Raw genomic sequence first — 19,443 nt, forward strand, 5'->3', positions numbered from 1 at the left:
GCTCGCAAACTGGGCCGGCCTGGTCAGCCTGCTCACGAGTGGATTGCGGATGGGCGCTCAAGGCAGTGAAGGCGCTGGCGTCTCTCGCTGCACCGGGCTATCTGGCGCCGCGCTATCATTCGACGACTAACTACCACCTGCTGATGAACGCCCGCGACCGCTCGCTCCGACTACGCGCCGAGCGCCGCCTCGATGCAGTGCCCGATCTCTGCCCTGGGCTGGGTGAGTTCCGGGTTGAAGTACTCGAGGAGGGAGCGGAAGAGGTGGGTGCGTTCGGCGTAGAGGCCGGTGGGCGTCCCCTCGGACTCGGCGACGCGGACCGTGGCCGCCTCGTCGTTGGCGGACCCGCCTCGACCTCCGTGCATCGTCTTCCTGGCCCGGCCGCCAGTACCGCCACCAGCACCACCGCTGCTGCTGCTGCTGCCGCCGCCGCCGCCGGGAAGGACTTGGGATATCGAGAGCATCTCCGAGTCTCCGTCGCCCCCGGCGCTGCTGGCGTAGAGGGAAATGGGGGATCGCGCAGCCTCCTCATCCTCGGTCTCGACTTCGTCCCGGCCGCGCTTGGCGCCCATCGAGGCCAGCCGATCTGTCCGCGGCGGAGCCGCATCAGCAGCGCCACCCGCGCTACCGACGCCGGTGGCAGGATCGACGTCGTGCTGCGCCGCATCGCCGGTCAGCGTTCGGTCGGCCTCGATTTCCACATCGCCCGTCTCGACGTCGACGTCGGCCATGGACGTCGCCGCGGTCCCTCCCCCGGCCTTGGCGCTGAGCAGCCGCGTCATCAGCCTGCGGAAGAGCTGCGACTCGGCCTCGTTGGAGTGGTCCACCACCGCACCCACCTCGGTCTGCAGGTAGATGAGCGCCTCGAAGCCCAACGCCGTCGGATCAGCCCCACCACCGCCGCTCGTGTCGGCCGCCTGCGCCGCCGCAATGGACCGCGTCATTTCGAGGAAGCGCTGCTGGCGCACGCGGAACTTGGCTCGGCGCAGCACCTCGCCCGGCGTGGGCCGCATCAGCGTCAGCCGCCACATGTCGTCGAGCCGCAGCTGGCGGTTGTCGGCGTCTTCGGGGTTGCCGCCGTGCAGGTAAAAGACCTTGCGGCGGTCGTCAAACACCAGCTGCGCCGCGTACCGAGGTCGCGGCTCGGTCTCGTGGCCGGCACCCCTGGCCGACTGTCGGTGGCCGGCAGCGGCAGCGGCGACCGACGGCGACGTCGGCGTCTGGCTGCCGGACGAGGTCGTGGCAAGAAGTTGCGGCATCGGCGCGGCAGCAGACGACGACGACGACGACGGCAGGCTGTACGGCATCCAGCTGTCGGCGGGGCCCTCGATGGCCATCTCGTCGTCCTCGACATCGGCGTCGTCGTCGTCGTACACGGGCAGCGCCTGTAGCGGCCCAGACTCGGGAGGCTCCTCGCCGTCGTAGTCCGCCTCGTGGCTGCGCTGCTCGCCGAATCGATCGCCCGTCCGCTGCTCGACGTCGCCGGAGCCGGCGCCCTTTGCCGCGCCGAGTTCGAGCGTGCGGGCGGCCTCGTCGCCCGCCTCGTAGCCCGCCTCGTAGCGGTAGACCTGTTTCCAGGTGCCCCAGGTGATGTTATAGATCCAGAACGCGCTCGTCTTCTTCTTGTCGCCGCGACCGCCGATCAGGCCGACAAACAGGCTGATCTCGCGCGCCGCCGGATCGATTGTGGCGCGCTGGGTAAAGCCCGACTCGGGCCCGTCCTGGCCCGTGTTGGTCGAGATCTCGCGGACGGCGCCCGTGGCGATGTTGTACGTCCACATGTCGGCCAGGTTGGTCGCCGACGCGCCGCGGTGGCCGCCGAGGATCCAGATCTGACGGCTCTGCGACGCCGACATGCCAGACGTGCCCGGCTTGCCCGGGTCGAGCAGCATGCTGTGGCCCGACCGGCTGACAATCTTGCAGCCCGACTGGGTGGTGTCGTCAAAGAGAAAGGTCCACACGCGCTGGATGATGTCGTAGCGCCACATGCCGCTGAACTCGAAGCGGTTCGGGTCCGGGTCCGCGATGCGGCCGCCAAACACGTACAGGATCTGGCTCTGCGAGTCGACGACGAGGCCGTGGTCGTAGACGAGCTTGGGCCCGCCGTCCGCGTACGTGTCGGAGCTCAGCTTCTCCCAGCGCTCCCACTTGGTCGAGAAGCGGAAAAAGTCCGGCTCCCTGCCTGGCGGCGAGGCGGGCCCGTTTGGGTTGCGCGACGACGCCCTGCCTGGTGCAGGGTTCCGCGGTGGCCTGCCCGGCGACTGCGGACCGCTCGTCGATGCCGGTGTGCTGCTGCGGGACTGGCCTTCAGGATCAGCACCGAGCTGGTCGAGGCGGCGATGGCGACCGCTGCCGCCGTTTTCGCCAGTGCCAGAGCCGCTCCCGGCAGTCGTCGTCCTGTCGCCCTCGCCGGACTGGGAGCCGGCGTCGGGCTGGCCCATGGGCACATCGCCCGTCGGCGGAGTGCGCGATGGCGGGACCGGCGGCAGGAACGAGGCCCGCGTCGACCGGGCAGCAGAGGCGGCGGCAGCGGCCGCAGCGATGGTGGCGGACGGAGAACCGGGAAAGGGGCCTTCGCGCTGCCGGCTCGCCCCGCTGCTCTCATAGTCGATGTAGCGACCGAGAACGTAGATGCTGCCGCTCTTCTCGTCCAGGCACATCTTGTGGCAGCTGCGAGGGCCCGGACCGCCCTGCAGCCGGACGTCGGGCGAGATAAGCCTCCAGCGATTCTCGTGGACGTGGAAGGCCCAGAGGTCGCACAGGTCCTGAAAGCCGTCCCAGCCGCCAAAGAGGTAGGCGATGCCCTTTTCCGAGTCAAACACCATCGAGTGACCGCCCCGTCCGGACGGCGCGCTCGGCCGCGGCTCCTGCTGGTGTTGCTGCTGGGCGGCAGCTGCCGGGTCCGTGGGCAGGATCCGTTGCCAGTCGGCCCGGGGCATCTGCTTGGCGATGTAGGCCGAGAACATCGACTGCCCGTTGGCCGACTCCCAGCTGGCGCTGCCGGCAAGGCTCTGGATCGACGTCGAGCCGAACTGGGCGTTGGACGTAGAGGGGTCGCCGTAGGCCGCCTTGTCCAAGCAACCTTCGACCTCGTCCCAGGAGCCGCGCCGGACCAGCGAGTCGAAGAGGCGGGTCACGATGGGATGCTCAAAAGGCCGCTTGGCCGGGTGTGTCGGCGCCAGTTCGCCGCCGCCCCCGCCAACTGCACCGCCCTGCAGGCGAGAGGACTGCAGCAGGGCCGCAAACGCCGTATGATGGCCCTGCTCGCGAAGATGCTTGAGCATCAGCCGGATCGTCGCCGACTCTCGGTACTGGTCCCGGTTGAGGGCCGAGGATCAGAGGGGCAAGGCATGATCAGCAGGGGTCTAGAAGGCGTTGCTACGTTGCGAGAGGGGGCGGGGGAGGGACGCAGACTCACCTCGCTGTACTCGGACAGGACCCTGGAGACCAACGCGTCGTTGCTGACGCCGGCGAGGGCGACGTGCCACACGGAGAAGTTGTAATTGGGCGTGTGGGCCGCCAGCGGGACGATTTTGATGTACCGCAGCGCAAAGGGGATGACGTTGCCGCTGTTGGCGACGACGAGCGACAGGCCGCGCCGGTCGAGCTCTCCCTGGCCCGGTCCGAGGTGAGCCGACGCATCGCCCGCGCCGGAGCCAGAGCCTGCGCTGACATCCTCGAGCCAGCGGAGCTCGAACTTCTCAGGTGCGGCGTCGTTGCGCAGACCGCCGCGTATGAGCCTCTTGGCCGCGGGCGCGGCGCGGGTGCCGACCTTGGAGGCCGGGGCGGGGAGGAGGCTGTCGAGGCTGAGAGATCCGTAGATTTTGAAGTCGCGCAGGTTGCAGGGGTGCGGCTTGTGGTACTTGCCAAAGGTGATGGAGCGGACGACGCAGGGCTTGTCGAGCCTGAGGATGATGTACTGTTTCGACGAGGCGGACTGGGATGGCGTAGCGATGATGGGTCCTGCCGCCGGCGATGATGCAGCGGGAGCGCGGCGCGGCGAAGAGGACGAGGTGGTGGTGCTGGATGCGGCGGGTGCGGCGGTCCGAGCGGCATTGGCGCCCTGAGCAGCGGCCGCGGCCTGGGTCGCCTGCGATGAGCCGGACCATCGCGATGACATGTCATGCGGACGATTGTAGAGGATGTTGTTGGGATGGTAGGTGCCCGAGTAGGACGACGCGCAGGCGATCGAGTAGCGCAGCGTGGTGGGCCGGGCGTCGAGGAGCTGCTGGAGCAGCGTGGGCGGCCTGGCCTTTTCATCGAGGGCAGGCTCGTCGTCGAACATGGCCGCTGCTCGTTGTGGGTCCAGGCTGGGGGTTTGAGACTGTGAGCTCATCGTTTGCGGGGCGGTTGGAACCGAGGATGGGGCGATGCACGTAGCAAGAGCAGAGAAGGAAACGGGCAGAGGAAGCGGGTGTGCGACAATGCGACTGTGCGACTGTGTTTGGTACTGTAGATGGGGTATACGGTGCCGTCAGAGAGATGAGCAGGCTAGGGTGGATATCGGCGGTAAGCGATGGGCTGCACGAGGTCGAACGTGAGGAGACGAGCTCGGGCCAACTCTGGACAGTTGGAAAGAGAGCGATGCCCAAGCGGCGCGGTGGGGCAAAGAAAAAGGAGAAGGAGATGACGACGAAGAAGATGGAGGAGAGGAGGCAGGAGGCAGGAGGCTGGGCGAATGGTGAGAAGACAAGCGACTGGACGACAGCCAAGCCGCGATGACAAAAGGGCGGAGGGACCGACCGACCGCCCGACCTCTGTGGCAGACGGCGACGCGAAGCCTTCGCAGAGGCCCACAGGCCACGCCTGGCCACGCCTGGCCACGCCTGCACCCCTCTCTCCCTCCACACGCGCCCAGGCCAGCCGGCCAACCAAAGCCCAGCCCCGAGGCCACGCCCACGCCTCGCCTCGTCGCGCCGATCAGGCAGACGTCGCTGCTGCCACCACCTGACCGCATCGGGAACATGCCGGCCTGCTGGTCAGGCCATCATCGGCCCCCTTCCGACCTCTTCGGCCTCGACCCGCCTCGACCCCGACCTCGACCTCGACCTCGACCTCGACCTCGACCTCGAAGATGCTAAGCTTTACTCACAGGCTTGTACGGTCGCCCGTCCTTCGAAGGGCTGCCACCGCTTTCTCAAGTCAACAGCACTGAATTCGGCGGTACCCGCCCCGCAGCCATACGCCAGCATCGCCACACGACAGAGACGAGGCAAACACCGAGGCAGATAGATCTTCTTTCCGATGCAGGGCCTCGCCCCTGGCCATGTGTCGACATCAAACGTCAAGGCCCCAACCGGTCTGATCCGAACAGAACATTGTCGCGTACTTTGCCGGCTTGCCACGCGCTGACAATAAGCGACAGAGGCAACGGAGGCAGGCGCTGTACTGCTTGACTGCCAAGGTCAAACGGCGATCGAGGTTCGCCGACGTCCAGCAGATGGTTCGAGCGAAAGTCTGTGGCCTCCATCGGCCAGTCAGCGGTGGGCGGCAGGTCGTCTTTGCTGCCGATACCCTCGTGCGAGAGAGGTGCTCGCAACGGCCACAAAACATGCTGAGCAGGCCATCTCCCGACGTCACCTCTTCGTGATCCACGCCCTTTCCTTGCGTCGATGTCAGGCCTGCCCCCCATACGGTAGCAGCCCGGCGGGTAAACCGTCGGCAGAACCGACCACGACTCATCGTTCGACGTCTTGCACCCGCCTGTCGATCGATACTCGCCGAGCAAAGCACTGACCGATACGGTTCGACGCCCTCGCGCCGACGCATCTTTCGGCAGCCCCTCCGCCATCCTGCGCAAGGTCGGACCAGCACCGAGTCATCCTGGCCAGACCTGCGCGCCCTTCACGACGGCACCGATCGTCAGAATCGCCGCCGTGGCCGCAGAAGCCCTCGCCAAGAACACCAATGGTGCCGGCCAGGCCAGCAGGGCAGACCTGTGAGCGCCGCTTCCATGCAGGCAGCGTAGAGCTCAAAGCAGCCACTGCAGCATCTTCTGCGGCGGCCGCCTTCCGTTCCGGGTCCCAGCCAAGTCGTTCATGGGCCTTCGGGGGACTGCCGCCGCCTCTTTCTCTCTCTGCTCGCTCGCATTCTCGAAACCTGGCGCGGGGCTTGGAAACTCGGAGTAGTGCCAATTGGCGCAAGAAAGAAGCAAGCAGCAAGGCCATCGGTCATATCCCCTGGCACACCAGTACCTAGCACCGGTCAAAAGGAATCCCCTTGAGCCCGCGCTGTCGACGGCCCTATTTCGAGGCAGGCAGTGCCATGTAGCGCCGGATCTCTTTCGGGAGGCTCGGCACCCTTCCCGGCCTTTGCAGCAGCGACGAGCGACAATGCCCGAGGAAGGGCGGATCCCGGTCCTTTGTCCAGGCTGCACGCATTCTGCTTGCTTTTGCTCTGGTGGCGGCAAAGATGGAAAGCTTTGCTCGACAGCAGGGTGAGGGGGAGGGGGGTTCACAGACGTCGTCGGTGCGTGAGCTCCGGGCCGAAAGTCCGAACGGCGGGCGAGGTGGTACAGATTTGGCCGCTCGATGATTCTGCCGATGGCCTCGAGTTGCCCTTGCTGCCCGCATTCCACAGACACAGCGGCGGCGGCCACCCTCGGTCAACCCGCCCAGTCGCTCCGCTGCCCCCGCGGCCGTTGCCTTCGCTGCTGCTTTGCTTTGCCTAGCTTCCCTGCCTGCCTGCCTTTTTCCCCGCTCCGGTCCCTGCTTTTCGAGGGCTGCCCGAATCGGCGAGTTGCAGACAGTCGGCCGCCAGACATGCACGCTGCCGACGTCTTTGTTCTTGGCGGCTTCATGGGGGACCAGGCAGACCCTCCGTCACCAAGCTAAGCCTCCAAAAGCAGCGTCGCCTCCTGCTGCCATTAGCCATGCCATGGCATGGGCCCCTCCCGCAGTGACTCGCTTTGGGCTGCTGCTCGCAGGCTATGTTTGGAAACCACTCCGGCCCCTCCCTCGGCCGTCAGCCGCAACCAAGAATTTGCTGTCCTGTACGTACTGCCTGGCGTGTCATGGGAGTGCCAGCCATCGCGATCGGACGACTCGGGGTGGGTATGGCAAGGGGTAAGCTAGGCCGTCGTCGTCGTCGTCGTCGATGGCTCGATGCGGGTAATGACCGGGAAGCCTTTCCATCGTCGTAATGGATAGCGTTGCTCAGCATGTGACGCTCTGCCGTCACGGGTAGCGCCGCCGCCGCCGCCGCCGCCGCTGACGGGCTGCCGCGTCTATTCCTGTCCCCGGGCCAACTGCCTGCTATTTTGGGTCGACCATGACTCCACCGCTAGCTTGCCTTCCGCCGAGGAAGGAAACAAGCAAGCGAGCGACACGCCGCGTATGGAGGTACGCGCCCTACGGGCGTACGGACGGGCGGGCGAGCGTCACCTGTTCCGCGGAGAGTGGCGACCCAACCGCCGGAACAGACACCCGGGCCGAGCAACTGCGCGACCTGTACTGCAGGCCCTCTGAGGCCTAGTGCCACACAGGCACTCACGGCGGGCCAGCAGCGCCAAGAAGTGGCCGCGATTCTGCCGCAGAGTCAGCTCGATGGAAGCATCGCGTTGCAACGGTGCCCGGCCAAGATCATCCAAGAGAGAAGCATGGTGAGATCCCCCCAGAGTTTGCGCTTGGGTCGGACAAGGCGACGAGCTCTCGCGAATCGAAGCAGCAGGCGATCAGGCCGGCCACACACACGCCTACGGGCTCGGCGGGCCCTTGAGGGTGGTACCGTAGCGTCGTCGTCGCGCCTCTTGTGCGCCTGTCCTGCCCTGCCGGCCCGCCTGCTTTTGCGCTCCGACGCAGCTTCACCATGCGTCGAGCCAAGCAAGGCAGGGCGAGCGGCTTCTCGCCAGGCAGAACTTATTTTTTGAGCTCGCTGCTGCCGGTCTGCGGGGGGTTGGCTGTCGACCCGCCCGCCTGGCTGCTGGTTCTTGGCGCGCGATGCGCTGCTTGCTGGCTTGCTGGCTTGCTGCTTGCTGCTTGCTACGTGTATGCTCGCCTTGCTGCCGTAGCTTGCTTTGCTTCTTCGGCCCAGCCCCGAAACGTCGACGTCGGCGTCGTTGCGGTCGACGCCGGGCGTGGTCAGGGTCGTCGCCCCGCCCTCTGCTGGGGTGGCTGTGTGAGACTGGCCTGCCTGGTGGCCTTTTACCCGACGCACGAAGTGGCAGCAGCATGCTGCAGGCCCGGCAGCAGCGACAGGTAGGCGGCAGGCCGACCTGCCTCGGCGCCGAGACCACGCTGTCTTGGCCTACCCGGCCCTCGACCTAGCCTCTGATCTCCCCTCCTCTCCTCGTCCCCTCCCCCACCCCTTCTGTCGCAGCTGCTGTCGACTGTCGTTTGCTTGCTTGCTTGGCCCGTCATCCAGGAACACCAGGGCGGGGCTGGGCTTGGCTGCTTAGCTTGCTTGCCTGCTGGCTGCACCCCTCCTCCGTTGGGCATCGGTAGTCGCCGGACAGCGCTTCTTGGCTTCCATCGCGCATCCTCGCTCGGCTTCTTCCCGCCGCCGCCGTCGTCGTTGTCGTCGACGCTGCTGTCGAGCGTGCCGTCTTGTCCCTCCCTATCTCCGAAACCGGGATCGGCCCTCTTCTCGCAGCCTACCTGCCTGCCTACCACCACCACCAATACCACCACCACCACCACCACCATCCCGCCGCCCCCTCATCACCAGCGTCGCTTCCGGTGATTCAGTGCCTCTTGCCGTGTCGTCCCTCTGCAGCTCTGTACTACGCCAGTCTCTCGCATCCTCGCAACGTCCGCCCTTCGTCTTTGCATCTTCGACTCTGCCTCTGCACCGGCCATCGCTCTGCTCTAATCCCGTCGCTACAGCTCGTCGCTAGCCGATCGCTATCGCCGCCGCCGCCGCCGCCGCATCATCATCGCTCCGACAACCGCCTATCGCACGCCAGATCAGGCCGCCACCCTGTGCAATCGACTCGCTGCTCTAACCAGCTAGATTCGGACCCACCCTCACCGCTCAATACAAGGAAGGGCCGACCACCGACCCACCTCGGTGTCATCCGCCTTGCAAACGCTACATACGAACACGCACGTTTGCCGTGTGGCCATCCAGCTGCCCCACACCCTCCTGCTCGGATGCTCAACACCCGCCGCTCCCCATCGTTCGATTGATCGCTTTGCTGCCGACACGCTGGGCTTGCCTCGGCACCCACACGACTGTCGACCTCGAACCAAGCGCAGCGCACCCTGCCTTCGCTGAACAGCATGCTGCCTAGCGCCACAGACTACCCAATGGCGGGCACCTATGGTCAGGTCCGGGCCGGCCAGGCTGTCTCTTCGAAAGAAGAGGTCGCCCGCGCCGCCCTCCGCTCCCTCGCCGGCCCCACATTGCCTGGTCCGCCGCCGACCCACCAGACTTCTGGCTTCCTATTCCCCTCACCGGGAGTGCCACCACTGCCCCCCGATGCGGCATACCCTTCCCTCCCTCTGCCGCAGCGTGGCCTCCATCCCAGCGACCCACACCACGAAGGGCCACCCAGAGGCGCCCCTCTTGCGGCGCATGACATGGACGTGGATGTTGCAAAAGGGCTCGCGGATCGTCGCCCGGAAGCTTCGCAACCATACCCCTCCGCCGGCGATGGCTCGTACTTTGGACTTCCAAGCCTAACCGCCTCGCCAACAACATCGCCGCGCCTCGAGGCCGACGGACTTCCGCTCGACGGCGACCGGTATCCGCGCGACCCGCCCAGCCTAAGCATCTCTTCTTCGGCCTCGACGCCCAACCAGGACGTCGCGGCACCGCCGTCCGAGGATCGCGAAGGCACTCTGCGTCGAGTTGCCACGTCCTTAAGACTCGGCATCGACGACGTGAGGAGCGTCGCACAGCACTACCAGGCGCACCTCTCCTTCCGCTACGGTCCCGCGACGACCGCGTCCTCTGCAATGGCTCAGCGGATCGACCCGGCAGTCGCCCGAATGATTGTCGACGCCTTGAGGCAAGAGGAGGACAGAGATTCACGAGTCGGCGCCTTCCGCGAAGCCTACATCCAGCACAGCCAGTATCAGCACCAGCACCAGCACCGTCATCAGCACCCGCACCCACCAGCACTGCGACAGCACCGGCACGAACCAACTTGCAGCGACGAGAAGATGGTCGATCCGCGACCGCCGCCGCCTCCTGGCCAAGTCTGGGCAAGCGATCGCAACCGCTCCGACTGGCGGAGCGCGCCGCGGCAGCGACCCGCGCACAGTCACACCTTCGACGAAGCACCCCGAGACGACCGCCGACGTCCGCACGAGCCTTACGCTGCGCAACTGGCGGGACCTTCGCAGGAGGGCTATCGATCCATTCTAGCCGGCTCGGCGTCTCCGCGATCAAGCATCGCAGGCGACACTGTCCTGTCGGCCTCTCCGCGCTCCTCGTCGCCCTCCCCTTTTGCCTTTGACCCGCTCCGGCGACCGTCGCTGCCGCCCCTCAGCGCCATGTCACTCCACGAGCCGACGTCTGCGGCGTCCAACCGCTCTTCCCTCGACTCGGGCGCCAGCAGCCCGAGGCAAAGCTGGTATAGCGCCGCTGGCAGCGAGGCCCTCGCCTCGCCCCGTCTCTCGTACCCCTCTGGACTCCATGCTGCGCGCAAGGGGCGCTCCATAGACGACTATCTCGAGTCGGCATCGACGTCGAGTCGGAGGGTCCGACGTCCGAATCGGACGCGAGACTCGCTCGGCCTGCTCCCATCAGAGCTCGAAGGATCTGCGCTGGCATCGAGCCGGCATCCGTTCCAGCCGTACCCTGCGGTCCCCGGCCGACATTCGAACCCTCTGCAGCTGACGCAGACCCAGTCTTGGTCGCCGAGCGGCTCGCCCGCTCTGGCAGAGTCGCCGCTGCATCTCGTGTCTGGGCTGCCTCGTCGCTCGCAGGCGGCCGTCGCGTCGACGTCGACCTTCCGAGGCCCATCCTACCAGCAGGCCGGCGCAATGAGCTTCACGCCGTCGCCTTCGTTGGGGGGCCACGAGCAGAACCTGTGGGGTTCGCCCAGCATAAAGTCCGAGACGAGCGATTCGCCCAGGCAGCTCGAGTTTATCGGTGATGGCGCTCGCCGCGACGCTAGCCGGGAGCGGCACGGCGGCTTGGCTGCCGAGCAGCATCCTTCCCGTGCCGTGGCGGAGACTGCGGCCGTCGCACCGACTCCAGCAGTGGCCGCAGGGGGCCCAGCGAAGAAGCCACGCGGTCGTGCCATCCGCGCCCGAACCTTGGCATCGGCAACGACTTCGGGGACCTCTTCGGAATCTGCACCGGCGTCTTCAACGTCCTCTCCGCAGCCTTCGACGGTTGCCGGACCGCTCTCGCGCGAGGAGATTATGAAGCGGCTCCAACTCAAGGTGAAGGCCCGGCTCGCCGCGAAGGAACAGGGCACGGCGACTTCTTCTTCGCCGCCCGAGCCGTCGACAAAGGTTGGCGCCGCTGCCGCCGGCAAGACTGCAAAGGCAGCCAAAGGCGTCGCCGGCCAGCGGTGAAGCGCACGCCCTGTCGCGCGACGGTCTTCAAGACTAGGCTGGGTGACACCGGTGCGACAGCCGAATGGGCGTTTCCAGTCTGTCGACAGCACCCGCCTCGACTTGTTCGAAGGTTTTCATCGAAATGTAGGCCTCTCGAGGCTTGGCATCGGAAGTGCCCGCTCCGCCCCGTGCATCCGTCACCTCGATGCTGACCTGCGTGACTGCTGACGTTTAGGCGTCCGAGGTCCGGGAGACGCGTTCCGAGGTCAGCCTTCGATTAGAGGCTTCGCTCGTCCCGATACTCAAGGCTCGTGGCGCCCTGTGGCCTGGCCCACACCGCGACGCACAGGTCCTCACCGAGCACCTCGCCTTGTGCGGTTCCCAGGCTCTTTTGGCCGAGCTCGTCTCGAGCGCCATGCTGCTGCCGTGCTCGACAATCACGATCCGCCCGCCCGCCGTCCAGCCGGGCCCCTTTGCTGGTCGCACTTTTGGCTTCGCCGGTGCTACCTTACGACCCCCCCTCCGCCCTAGGTTCCCTCTATGTACCTGCCGACGAAGGCGAAGCTGGCGGGTCAGGAGTCCTGCCCGCGCCCTGCCCGGGCCCTGCCCGCCACTGTATTTGTGCCGTCCTACCCTCGTACCATACATGTTGCTGTTCCCGGCCCGTAGGTTGCGTTGCTTTGCCATGCCAGCACGGTGCCCCCTGAACGACGGCGAGTGGGTCGAGAGGGAGCCTCTGGCTGCTCGCGCAAACCCTTGCATCGACGTCGTACAGGATACGATGTACATACATGCAGAAGTGCTCGATTGCGCCTCGTATAGGCGGTCGGGATCCTCTGGCCGAAGTTGGCTCGCCTGATGACCGCGGCTGCGCCCACGGGTAAGATCGACAAAGTGGCAGCAGAGACGGTGTCGCCAGCAGACTGAGTGGCCTTGCCAGGCAGGAAGGACGAGAAGGCAGGCAGCCTTAGCTGCTTAGCTTGTTGATTTTAGCCTTTCATCTGCGCCCCACCTTCGGAAGGCAGCTGCACATTAAATCTTCTAGCGAGGTGGGTCGTCGATGGCCTCGGGCCGTCCAGCGAGTAAGAGTAGCCACTCCTGAACCTCTCTCTCTCCGTGCCACCTTCTTAATTTATGTATGTATTGCTCTGGCTCCTACGCAACGCCTCCGGTCTTCCGGTCGTCGAGCAAAGTACTTGAGCTGGACATCGGCGCACGGCACCGCGGCTCTTCGCCTCTCCTCGAGACACCGAAGGCAACCAACGTACAGGCGCACGTCTGATGTGTACACGAGCGTTCGTTGCGTGCGTGCAAGCGCCAAGGCTCGATATGGCTTTCCTCCCCCACCTCCTTTTTGGCTGCCGGCGCTAAGCTGTCGGCTTGCGCCTGGGCCCCGTCACGCGCCGGTGAGGCCTGGCCTAGGCGGTCACGTCTTGGCCAAAGGCGCTCGCTGCCTGGCTAAGCCTACACATCAATCAACCTAACACGAAAGGTGTGGTCCGAGGGCGTGTCCGATGAATGGAATGCCCCGGGCCTCGTTCCGGGATGGCTCTGGATAGGCCTTCCTCTGGCCACTTTCCCCTGCAGCGCGGCGGACAAGGAGCAAGCAAGGCTCGTCGGGGCTCGCCGCCCACGCGCATTGCCAGCGCTGCTCTCATCGCCCCTCGTTATGAGGGCCCCCTTTCCCGCCATCAGGGCGGCGCTGCCGTAGAGAAAGGCACCACGTATATAAGCCAAAGAGGCCGAAGGGCATGGGCTTGCCTCTACGGTCCAGCCACATCTTCGCGCCTCTTCCCCCTTCCCTCTTGCCCCCTCTTCATCCCCCGTGTCTATCCCTTGCCCCGACCACGATCCTTACTTTTCCCTCCTCTCTCGCTCCTGGAGTCTCTCCCTCGCAAGAGCCCATACGTCTAGTCGCCTGTCGCGCGCCAGCTATCTCGCTCCGCCTCGCCCTGCCTCGCCTGCCTGCCATGGTCCGACCCTTGCTCGCCTTCGGCGCCCTTTTGGGCATCGCGGTCTCGGCGGTCCGCGCCCAGTACGAGATCGACGAGATGTTCAGCACTACGTGAGTGTCTCCTCCACTTGAGCCCCTCGACGTCGACGACACGCTGACGCTCCGAGTGCCGCCCGTCGACGCGTACCGGCGCCTCGCCCCCAACCCGCCCACAGCTGGAATTCCTCCAAGGTCGTCGAGTACTCGAACCCGGCCATCAAGTTTGTGCCGGGCCCAGCCCTCACCCAGTCGGTCAACTCGACTGCCACGACGCCCGACGTTGTCGGCATCAAGGTGCTCGACAAGCAGGTCCACCAAAAGGTCGACAAGATTGGCGCGGGCATCACCGACGCCGCCTCGATCGTCCTGCAGGCCTTCAAGGAGGCGCACCCGGACGACTACTGGACGCTGCTCCACCTCCTCTTCTCTCAGGACCCGGAGTGGGTCCAGCGAGGTGGCGCCGGCCTCAACGCCGTCCGCTCCCCGCTCGGCGCGAGCGACTTTGGCCTGGCGCCCTACAGCTACGACGACGTGTTTGACGGCTCGACCGACCCGCAGTTCAAGCTCTTCACAATCGACAAGGCGCCCAAGCTGTGGCAGACGCTGCAGGACATCATCAAGGTCAACCCCAACGTCAAGACCTACTTTGCCCCCTGGAGCCAGCCCGGCTGGATGAAGGCCGACTACCCAGGCTCGCAGCCCCTCTTCGGCGGTCACCTCATTGACGGCTACGAGGATCTCATGGCCCAGTACCTCGTCAAAGCCATGGTCGCCATCCGTGACGAGAAGGGCATCCAGCCCTACTCCCTCAGCGTGCAGTGAGTTCCATCGTGGCGCGGTTTTTTTTTTTCTTGGTCGACATGCTACCGCGCGCTCCGCAGCCCATCTGACTCGTTCCTCATCGACGGCATCGTTGCTTTCTCGCTCATCCTTTCTTTCTCGAAAGGAACGAACCCTTTTATGACAGTTCGCACTACCCTACATCTCGCTCCAATCCGTCGCAGTTGGCCAAGCTGGGCATCGCCACGCGCCGCCGGCTCGACGAGGCGGGCTTCAAGGACATCCAGCTGCTCGGTCTCGACCACAATTGGGACCACCCGCAGGAGGTGCTCGACATGTTTGACATGTCCCGCGACGACACCTGGGACGGCGTCGCCTACCACGGCTACGCTGGCGACCCGCGCACGCAGATCCAGTTCACCGACGCGTACGAGGACAAGTCGGTGCACTTTACCGAGTACACGACCGTGACGCAGAACTTCAACGAGCCGTGGCCCAACCTCAAGGAGAAGTCGACCAAGATCCTGTTCAAGTCGGTGCGCTACAAGAGCGAGAGCATCATCCTGTGGAACGCGTGCCTCCAGGTCGACGAGGACGGCTTCACGACGCCGCACCTCCTCAACGTTTGCCAGAACTGCCTGGCCCCGATCCACCTGCAGCCCAATGCCACGAACGGCAATGCCACTGCCGCGCTTGCGGACCCTTCGGGCAGCAAGATGAGGACGCTAGGCATGGCCGACGGCACCGCGACCGCCAACGGCACCACGGCTCCTGCCGCAGCCGCCGCCGCCCCTGCCCCCGCCGACTCCAAGCGGACGCACAAGCAGCGTCGTCGTGCCCTCACGCCGCACAGCATCACCCCTCGTGCCAACGCGGTGCCCGCGGCCGTGGCGCAGTCGGTCAACGCCACGACGCCCAAGCCCGTCAACCAGGCGCCGTTTCAGCAGTCGAGCTACTACAAGCGCACCTCGGACTTTTCCTTCCTCTCGCACGTCTCGCTGGCGGTGCGTCCGCGCGTCGCCGGAGGACAGTACGGCCGCCTGATCGGCACCTCGTCGACCGAGAAGCCGGCTCCTAACGACGACGGCAGCACGCCCGACCCCGTCGCCGGCCGGGTCCTCGCCTCGCTCTTCCGCTCCGACAACGTCGACCCCTCCAACGCCGAGCTCAGCAGGTTCAGCCTGGTTCTTCTCAACCAAAACGACCATTACGGCACCCAAAATATGGAGGACATCACCGTCACAATCGCGTTCCGTGGTACCGTGGCAAATGTCACGCTCGGTGTCGGGCTGTATACGTGAGTGGCGATTTTTTTTTGGGGGGCGTCCTGGCGGCGTGCCGGCGGACGGATCGCGTCGAGACCCCTGGCGATGCTTAATGCTGACCTCCACCTCCTCCTCGCCTCCGACTGCTCTTGCTGTGGTCGCTGGCCGCCATCAGCATGTCCTGGCTGGCCAACAAGACGTCCGATCTGCCCGAGAGCGCTTGATCCACGCCGCGTTTCCCGACCGCGTCCCTCTTTGTCTTCGTCGCAGCCAAGTCTGCGCATCCGTCCACCTCGACCGCCCTCTCTGGCCATTTATGAATCCATCTTCTGTCGCTACTCGAACATCAACCTCGATCAGGGCACGCGCGGCATCAGACGGGGCAGCAGAGCAGTCGCGACGGGGTACGTTTTTTTCATTCGGTTTCTCGATTTCCCATTTCGTCGATCGATGTGCGGTTGGGTCGTACTCTGCCACTGCTCGGATTCACAGCTTGGGACCACGGCTGCCGGCCGCACCGCCGCTGGCCTTTTTGATGTTCTGCGCGACCTTCTGGGAGAGGACCTTTGCGGAGCCGCCGCCGCCGAGGTAGCCTAGGCCGCTCCAGACGGTGGTGGCTGCGACGACGATCATGAAGCCGTTGACGGCGGTGTCGACGGCGGGTTTCCAGCTCTGCAGGGTGGGGGATGAAGCGGTGCTCGCCGGCTGTGCATCGTCGCCTTGCTGCTGCTGCTGCTGCTGCTGCTGCTGCTGCTGCTGCTGCTGCTGCTGCTGCTGCTGCTGCTGCTGGTTGCTGGCGGGGTTTGCGCTGGGGAAGACGACGGGGAGGATGGTGAGGAGTCCGACGAGGAGGAGCTGGAGGAAGGTGTTGTACTTGCTGATAGCGGTGGGCGTGACGGTGGCCGAGGGGAGTTTGGGGTTAAAGTACCTCTTGAGCGTCTTTGGGGGTGCGAGGGTGCGGTATCGGATGACAAATGCCGAGGCGACCAGGGCGACGTCGCGGCCGAGGATGAGGGTGGCGAGCCAGAGGGGCATCATGCCGCACCACGCGAGCGAGACGACCATGGTGGTCATGAGGGCCTTGTCGGCCGCCGGGTCTGCGATGGAGCCAAAGACGGTGTAGCGGCCCGTCCTGCGGGCGAGCCAGCCGTCGGCGAGGTCCGAGAGGCCGGCGAGGAAGAGGTAGGCGCAGGCGGGCGCGAACTGCGAGGTGCACACGAGGTAGCCGATGTAGGGTGTCAGGGCGAGGCGCGAGATGGTGAGGAGGTTGGGGAGCGTGGCGATGTCCTCGGACAGGGGTTGTCCGGCGGGTGGTGAGGGCGGGGGCGAGGTTGGTGTTGGTGTTGGTGTTGGTGTTGGTCTTGATGCCGGGTCCGAGGCCTGCTTGGGTGCGATCAAAGAGCTGCGCATGCCGACAATGGTGGAAGTGGAGAGCATGCGCGGGGATGGCAAGGCAGTGATGCCGGGGCGCAGCTGTGCGAGGATGGATGCCGTCTTGATCGGCGATGGCGCGGGTCGCTGAGCGAGTTGGCCAAAGCAGCGCGACGATGCCGGGCGTGGGTGGTGAGCTGCGACTGCGAGGGGTGCGGTGCGTGCGCCGCCGAGTTGTCTCCATATCGAGGCTGAGCAGGAGGAGGGTATGAGTGCGGTCATGGTGCGGTGGTCCGAGGCGAGGTGAGGCGAGGATGACGGAGGAGGAGGAGGAGGAGGAGGTGGTGGTGGTGGTCAAAGTCGAGGTCGCACAGACGAACGACGACCGAGCCAAGCCTGCCTGCCTGCCTCCACCTGCACAGGGCTCTTTTTTCGCCCGCCGCAGACGGCCAAAGAGGGCGCACGCACCAACCAACACCCTTCTTTCCTTCGTCCGCCTCTTGACCACCACCACCACCATCACCACCAACCTCACCGCGGTCACCACCTCCCTCTGCTGCCGTTACCGACCTTCGCGCGCACGTACGCACTCGCACATCATGCACGGCGTAAAGAGGGAGAAAAAGACGCCCGCCTCCATCCAGGCACGCCAGGCACGCAAGGAAAAGGAGCACCAAAAGATCCACGCTTACCTCGACATCGAACAGCGCTTCTTCCAGCTGGTACGTCCCGCTCGCCCCTTTGCCGTGCCTATGGTCGTCCTGCGTCGCCGACTTATCCTCTGATCCTGCTGCCTCCCCATGCACACGACAGCGCGATCAGGGCATCAAGACCAAAGACGCCCTCGCACACACCACCCACCTCCTCACCCTCAACCCGGAACTCTACACTGCATGGAACTATCGTCGCGACATCCTCCTCGCACTGTTTCAGGCGCCTCTAGATGAGCAACCGCAACAGAAGCCCGACGTATTCGCATCCCTGCGCCAGCCCACCGATGCACCCCCTTCCACCGAGAGCCCAACCGCTTCCTCGTCCGCTCCCGACCCCAACCCCAACCTCGCACCCACCGCACCCACGCCAGGTACGAGCGCTGCACCCGCCGCCACCGATGAGGACCAAGACAAACAGCGCAAACAACAGCGCACCCGCCTCCTCGTCGAGCGCGACCTTGAACTCACCGAACACGCCCTCCGCGCCCACCCCAAAGTCTACTGGATCTGGAACCACCGCATGTGGTGCCTCGAAAACCTGCCCGAGGACCCCGACTTGCTCGCCCGCGGCTTCAACAAGTGGAAGATCGAAATGAAGCTCGTAGACAAGATGCTCGAGCTCGACCCGAGAAACTGTGCGTGTGCGAGCTCAGAGCGGGCGCTGCGACCTCTAGAAAGACCGAGCTGACCACGTCGTGCTCGCTATCCCCGCCTCTCTCTGTTCAGTCCACGGCTGGACCTACCGACGCTACCTTACCGCCCAGCTCGCCGCCACGTTTCTGCCCTCCGCCGCCGTCACTGCCTCGCCGCCGCCGGTCGCCGACGTTGAGTCCTTCCCGGCCTCATTGTCCCGCTCCGACCTGCCCGCCGAAGCGCGCCAGGCGCAGCTGGAGCTGGCCCAGAGTGAGCTGCAGTACACGCTGCGCAAGATTGAGGCCAACATTAGCAATTTCAGCGCGTGGCACCAGCGCACCAAGCTGCTGCCGCCCATCTGGGACGCCAAGGGCTGGGACGAAGACCAGAGGCGCAAGGCAAGAGACCAAGGTGCGTGTCGTGCGGCGCCTGCCAGTGCCGTTGCTAGTACTGGCGTTGGAGCAAGCGCGAGCCATTCAGCTGATCCATCGCAACCCCTCGACCGGATAATTTTGAGCGACGGGCAGAGTACGAACTCGTCAAGCAGGCCATGTACACCGACCCGGCGGACCAGAGTGTATGGATCTACCACCGCTGGCTGGTCGAGCAGGGTGAGTCGCGGGCTGCGTGGCGTAGATTCGAAAGCGACGCCGCAGCAGAAGGTTCTCACACTCCCCGCTCCTCCTCTGTGACTGCCATCCGTGCGCCGCTTGCAGACCCGGCCGCATCGATCCTTGTACGCGAGATCGAGGCGATAGAAGAGCTGCTGGATCTCGAACCCGACAGCAAGTGTAGGTACCATCTTTCCAATCTTGCGCTGCTCGTGGCAGTTCGCAGCGCTCACATCCGTTGTGTCAATCTCCTCCCGTAGGGTGCATGCACACGCTGGCGCACTACAAGACGCTGCTCATCGATGCTCGGAAGAAGGCTCAAGACGACGAGGCCGCGTCCGCCTCCGCCGCCCAAGTCGACGACGAGGAGAAGCGGTTACGAGACCAGGTCAAGCAGCTGCTCGAGAAGCTCATCGACGTCGACCCGGATCGCGCCAACCGGTACCGCGACCTGCTCGAGGGCAGAGCGCACTTCTAGGCGGATGCAGGCGTGAGAGTCTGGGGATAGTCATGAGTTGGATTACCGGCGATTGAGATAGAGAGAAAGAGAGAGAAGAGGGCTGGGGATGGTGGACATGCTACATTAGAGACCGGGGTACGTGAGTCGGTGAGAGAAGGGGGAGGGCA

General features: G+C 65.3%; 5 protein-coding genes across 5 annotated transcripts; 3 read left to right on the forward strand and 2 right to left on the reverse strand.

Annotated features, from left to right (window-relative positions):
* Positions 1-170: 170 nt before the first annotated feature.
* PFL1_03132 (uncharacterized protein) lies at positions 171-4,336 on the reverse strand (the record flags this gene model as incomplete). The annotated part of the gene is made up of 2 exons (XM_007880648.1): positions 171-3,311; positions 3,419-4,336. The coding sequence occupies 2 exons, from the start codon at positions 4,334-4,336 to the stop codon at positions 171-173; spliced, it is 4,059 nt and encodes a 1,352-aa protein (XP_007878839.1).
* A 4,882-nt stretch (positions 4,337-9,218) lies between these two features.
* On the forward strand, positions 9,219-11,468 carry PFL1_03133 (uncharacterized protein; the record flags this gene model as incomplete). The annotated part of the gene is made up of 1 exon (XM_007880649.1): positions 9,219-11,468. One exon carries the CDS (start codon positions 9,219-9,221, stop codon positions 11,466-11,468), a length of 2,250 nt encoding a protein of 749 aa, XP_007878840.1.
* A 1,952-nt stretch (positions 11,469-13,420) lies between these two features.
* PFL1_03134 (uncharacterized protein) lies at positions 13,421-15,712 on the forward strand (the record flags this gene model as incomplete). Its single annotated transcript, XM_007880650.1, has 4 exons — positions 13,421-13,515; positions 13,620-14,261; positions 14,390-15,520; positions 15,664-15,712. 4 exons carry the CDS (start codon positions 13,421-13,423, stop codon positions 15,710-15,712), a joined length of 1,917 nt encoding a protein of 638 aa, XP_007878841.1.
* A 262-nt stretch (positions 15,713-15,974) lies between these two features.
* Positions 15,975-17,141, reverse strand: PFL1_03135 (uncharacterized protein; the record flags this gene model as incomplete). Its single annotated transcript, XM_007880651.1, has 1 exon — positions 15,975-17,141. The coding sequence occupies one exon, from the start codon at positions 17,139-17,141 to the stop codon at positions 15,975-15,977; it is 1,167 nt and encodes a 388-aa protein (XP_007878842.1).
* Positions 17,142-17,458: 317 nt separating this feature from the next.
* PFL1_03136 (uncharacterized protein) lies at positions 17,459-19,294 on the forward strand (the record flags this gene model as incomplete). The annotated part of the gene is made up of 6 exons (XM_007880652.1): positions 17,459-17,581; positions 17,673-18,207; positions 18,299-18,616; positions 18,733-18,816; positions 18,922-18,996; positions 19,077-19,294. 6 exons carry the CDS (start codon positions 17,459-17,461, stop codon positions 19,292-19,294), a joined length of 1,353 nt encoding a protein of 450 aa, XP_007878843.1.
* Between the last annotated feature and the right edge of the window lie 149 nt (positions 19,295-19,443).

Source organism: Pseudozyma flocculosa (genome assembly GCF_000417875.1).
Source record: "Pseudozyma flocculosa PF-1 unplaced genomic scaffold scaffold00009, whole genome shotgun sequence".
Classification (NCBI taxonomy): domain Eukaryota; kingdom Fungi; phylum Basidiomycota; class Ustilaginomycetes; order Ustilaginales; family Ustilaginaceae; genus Pseudozyma; species Pseudozyma flocculosa.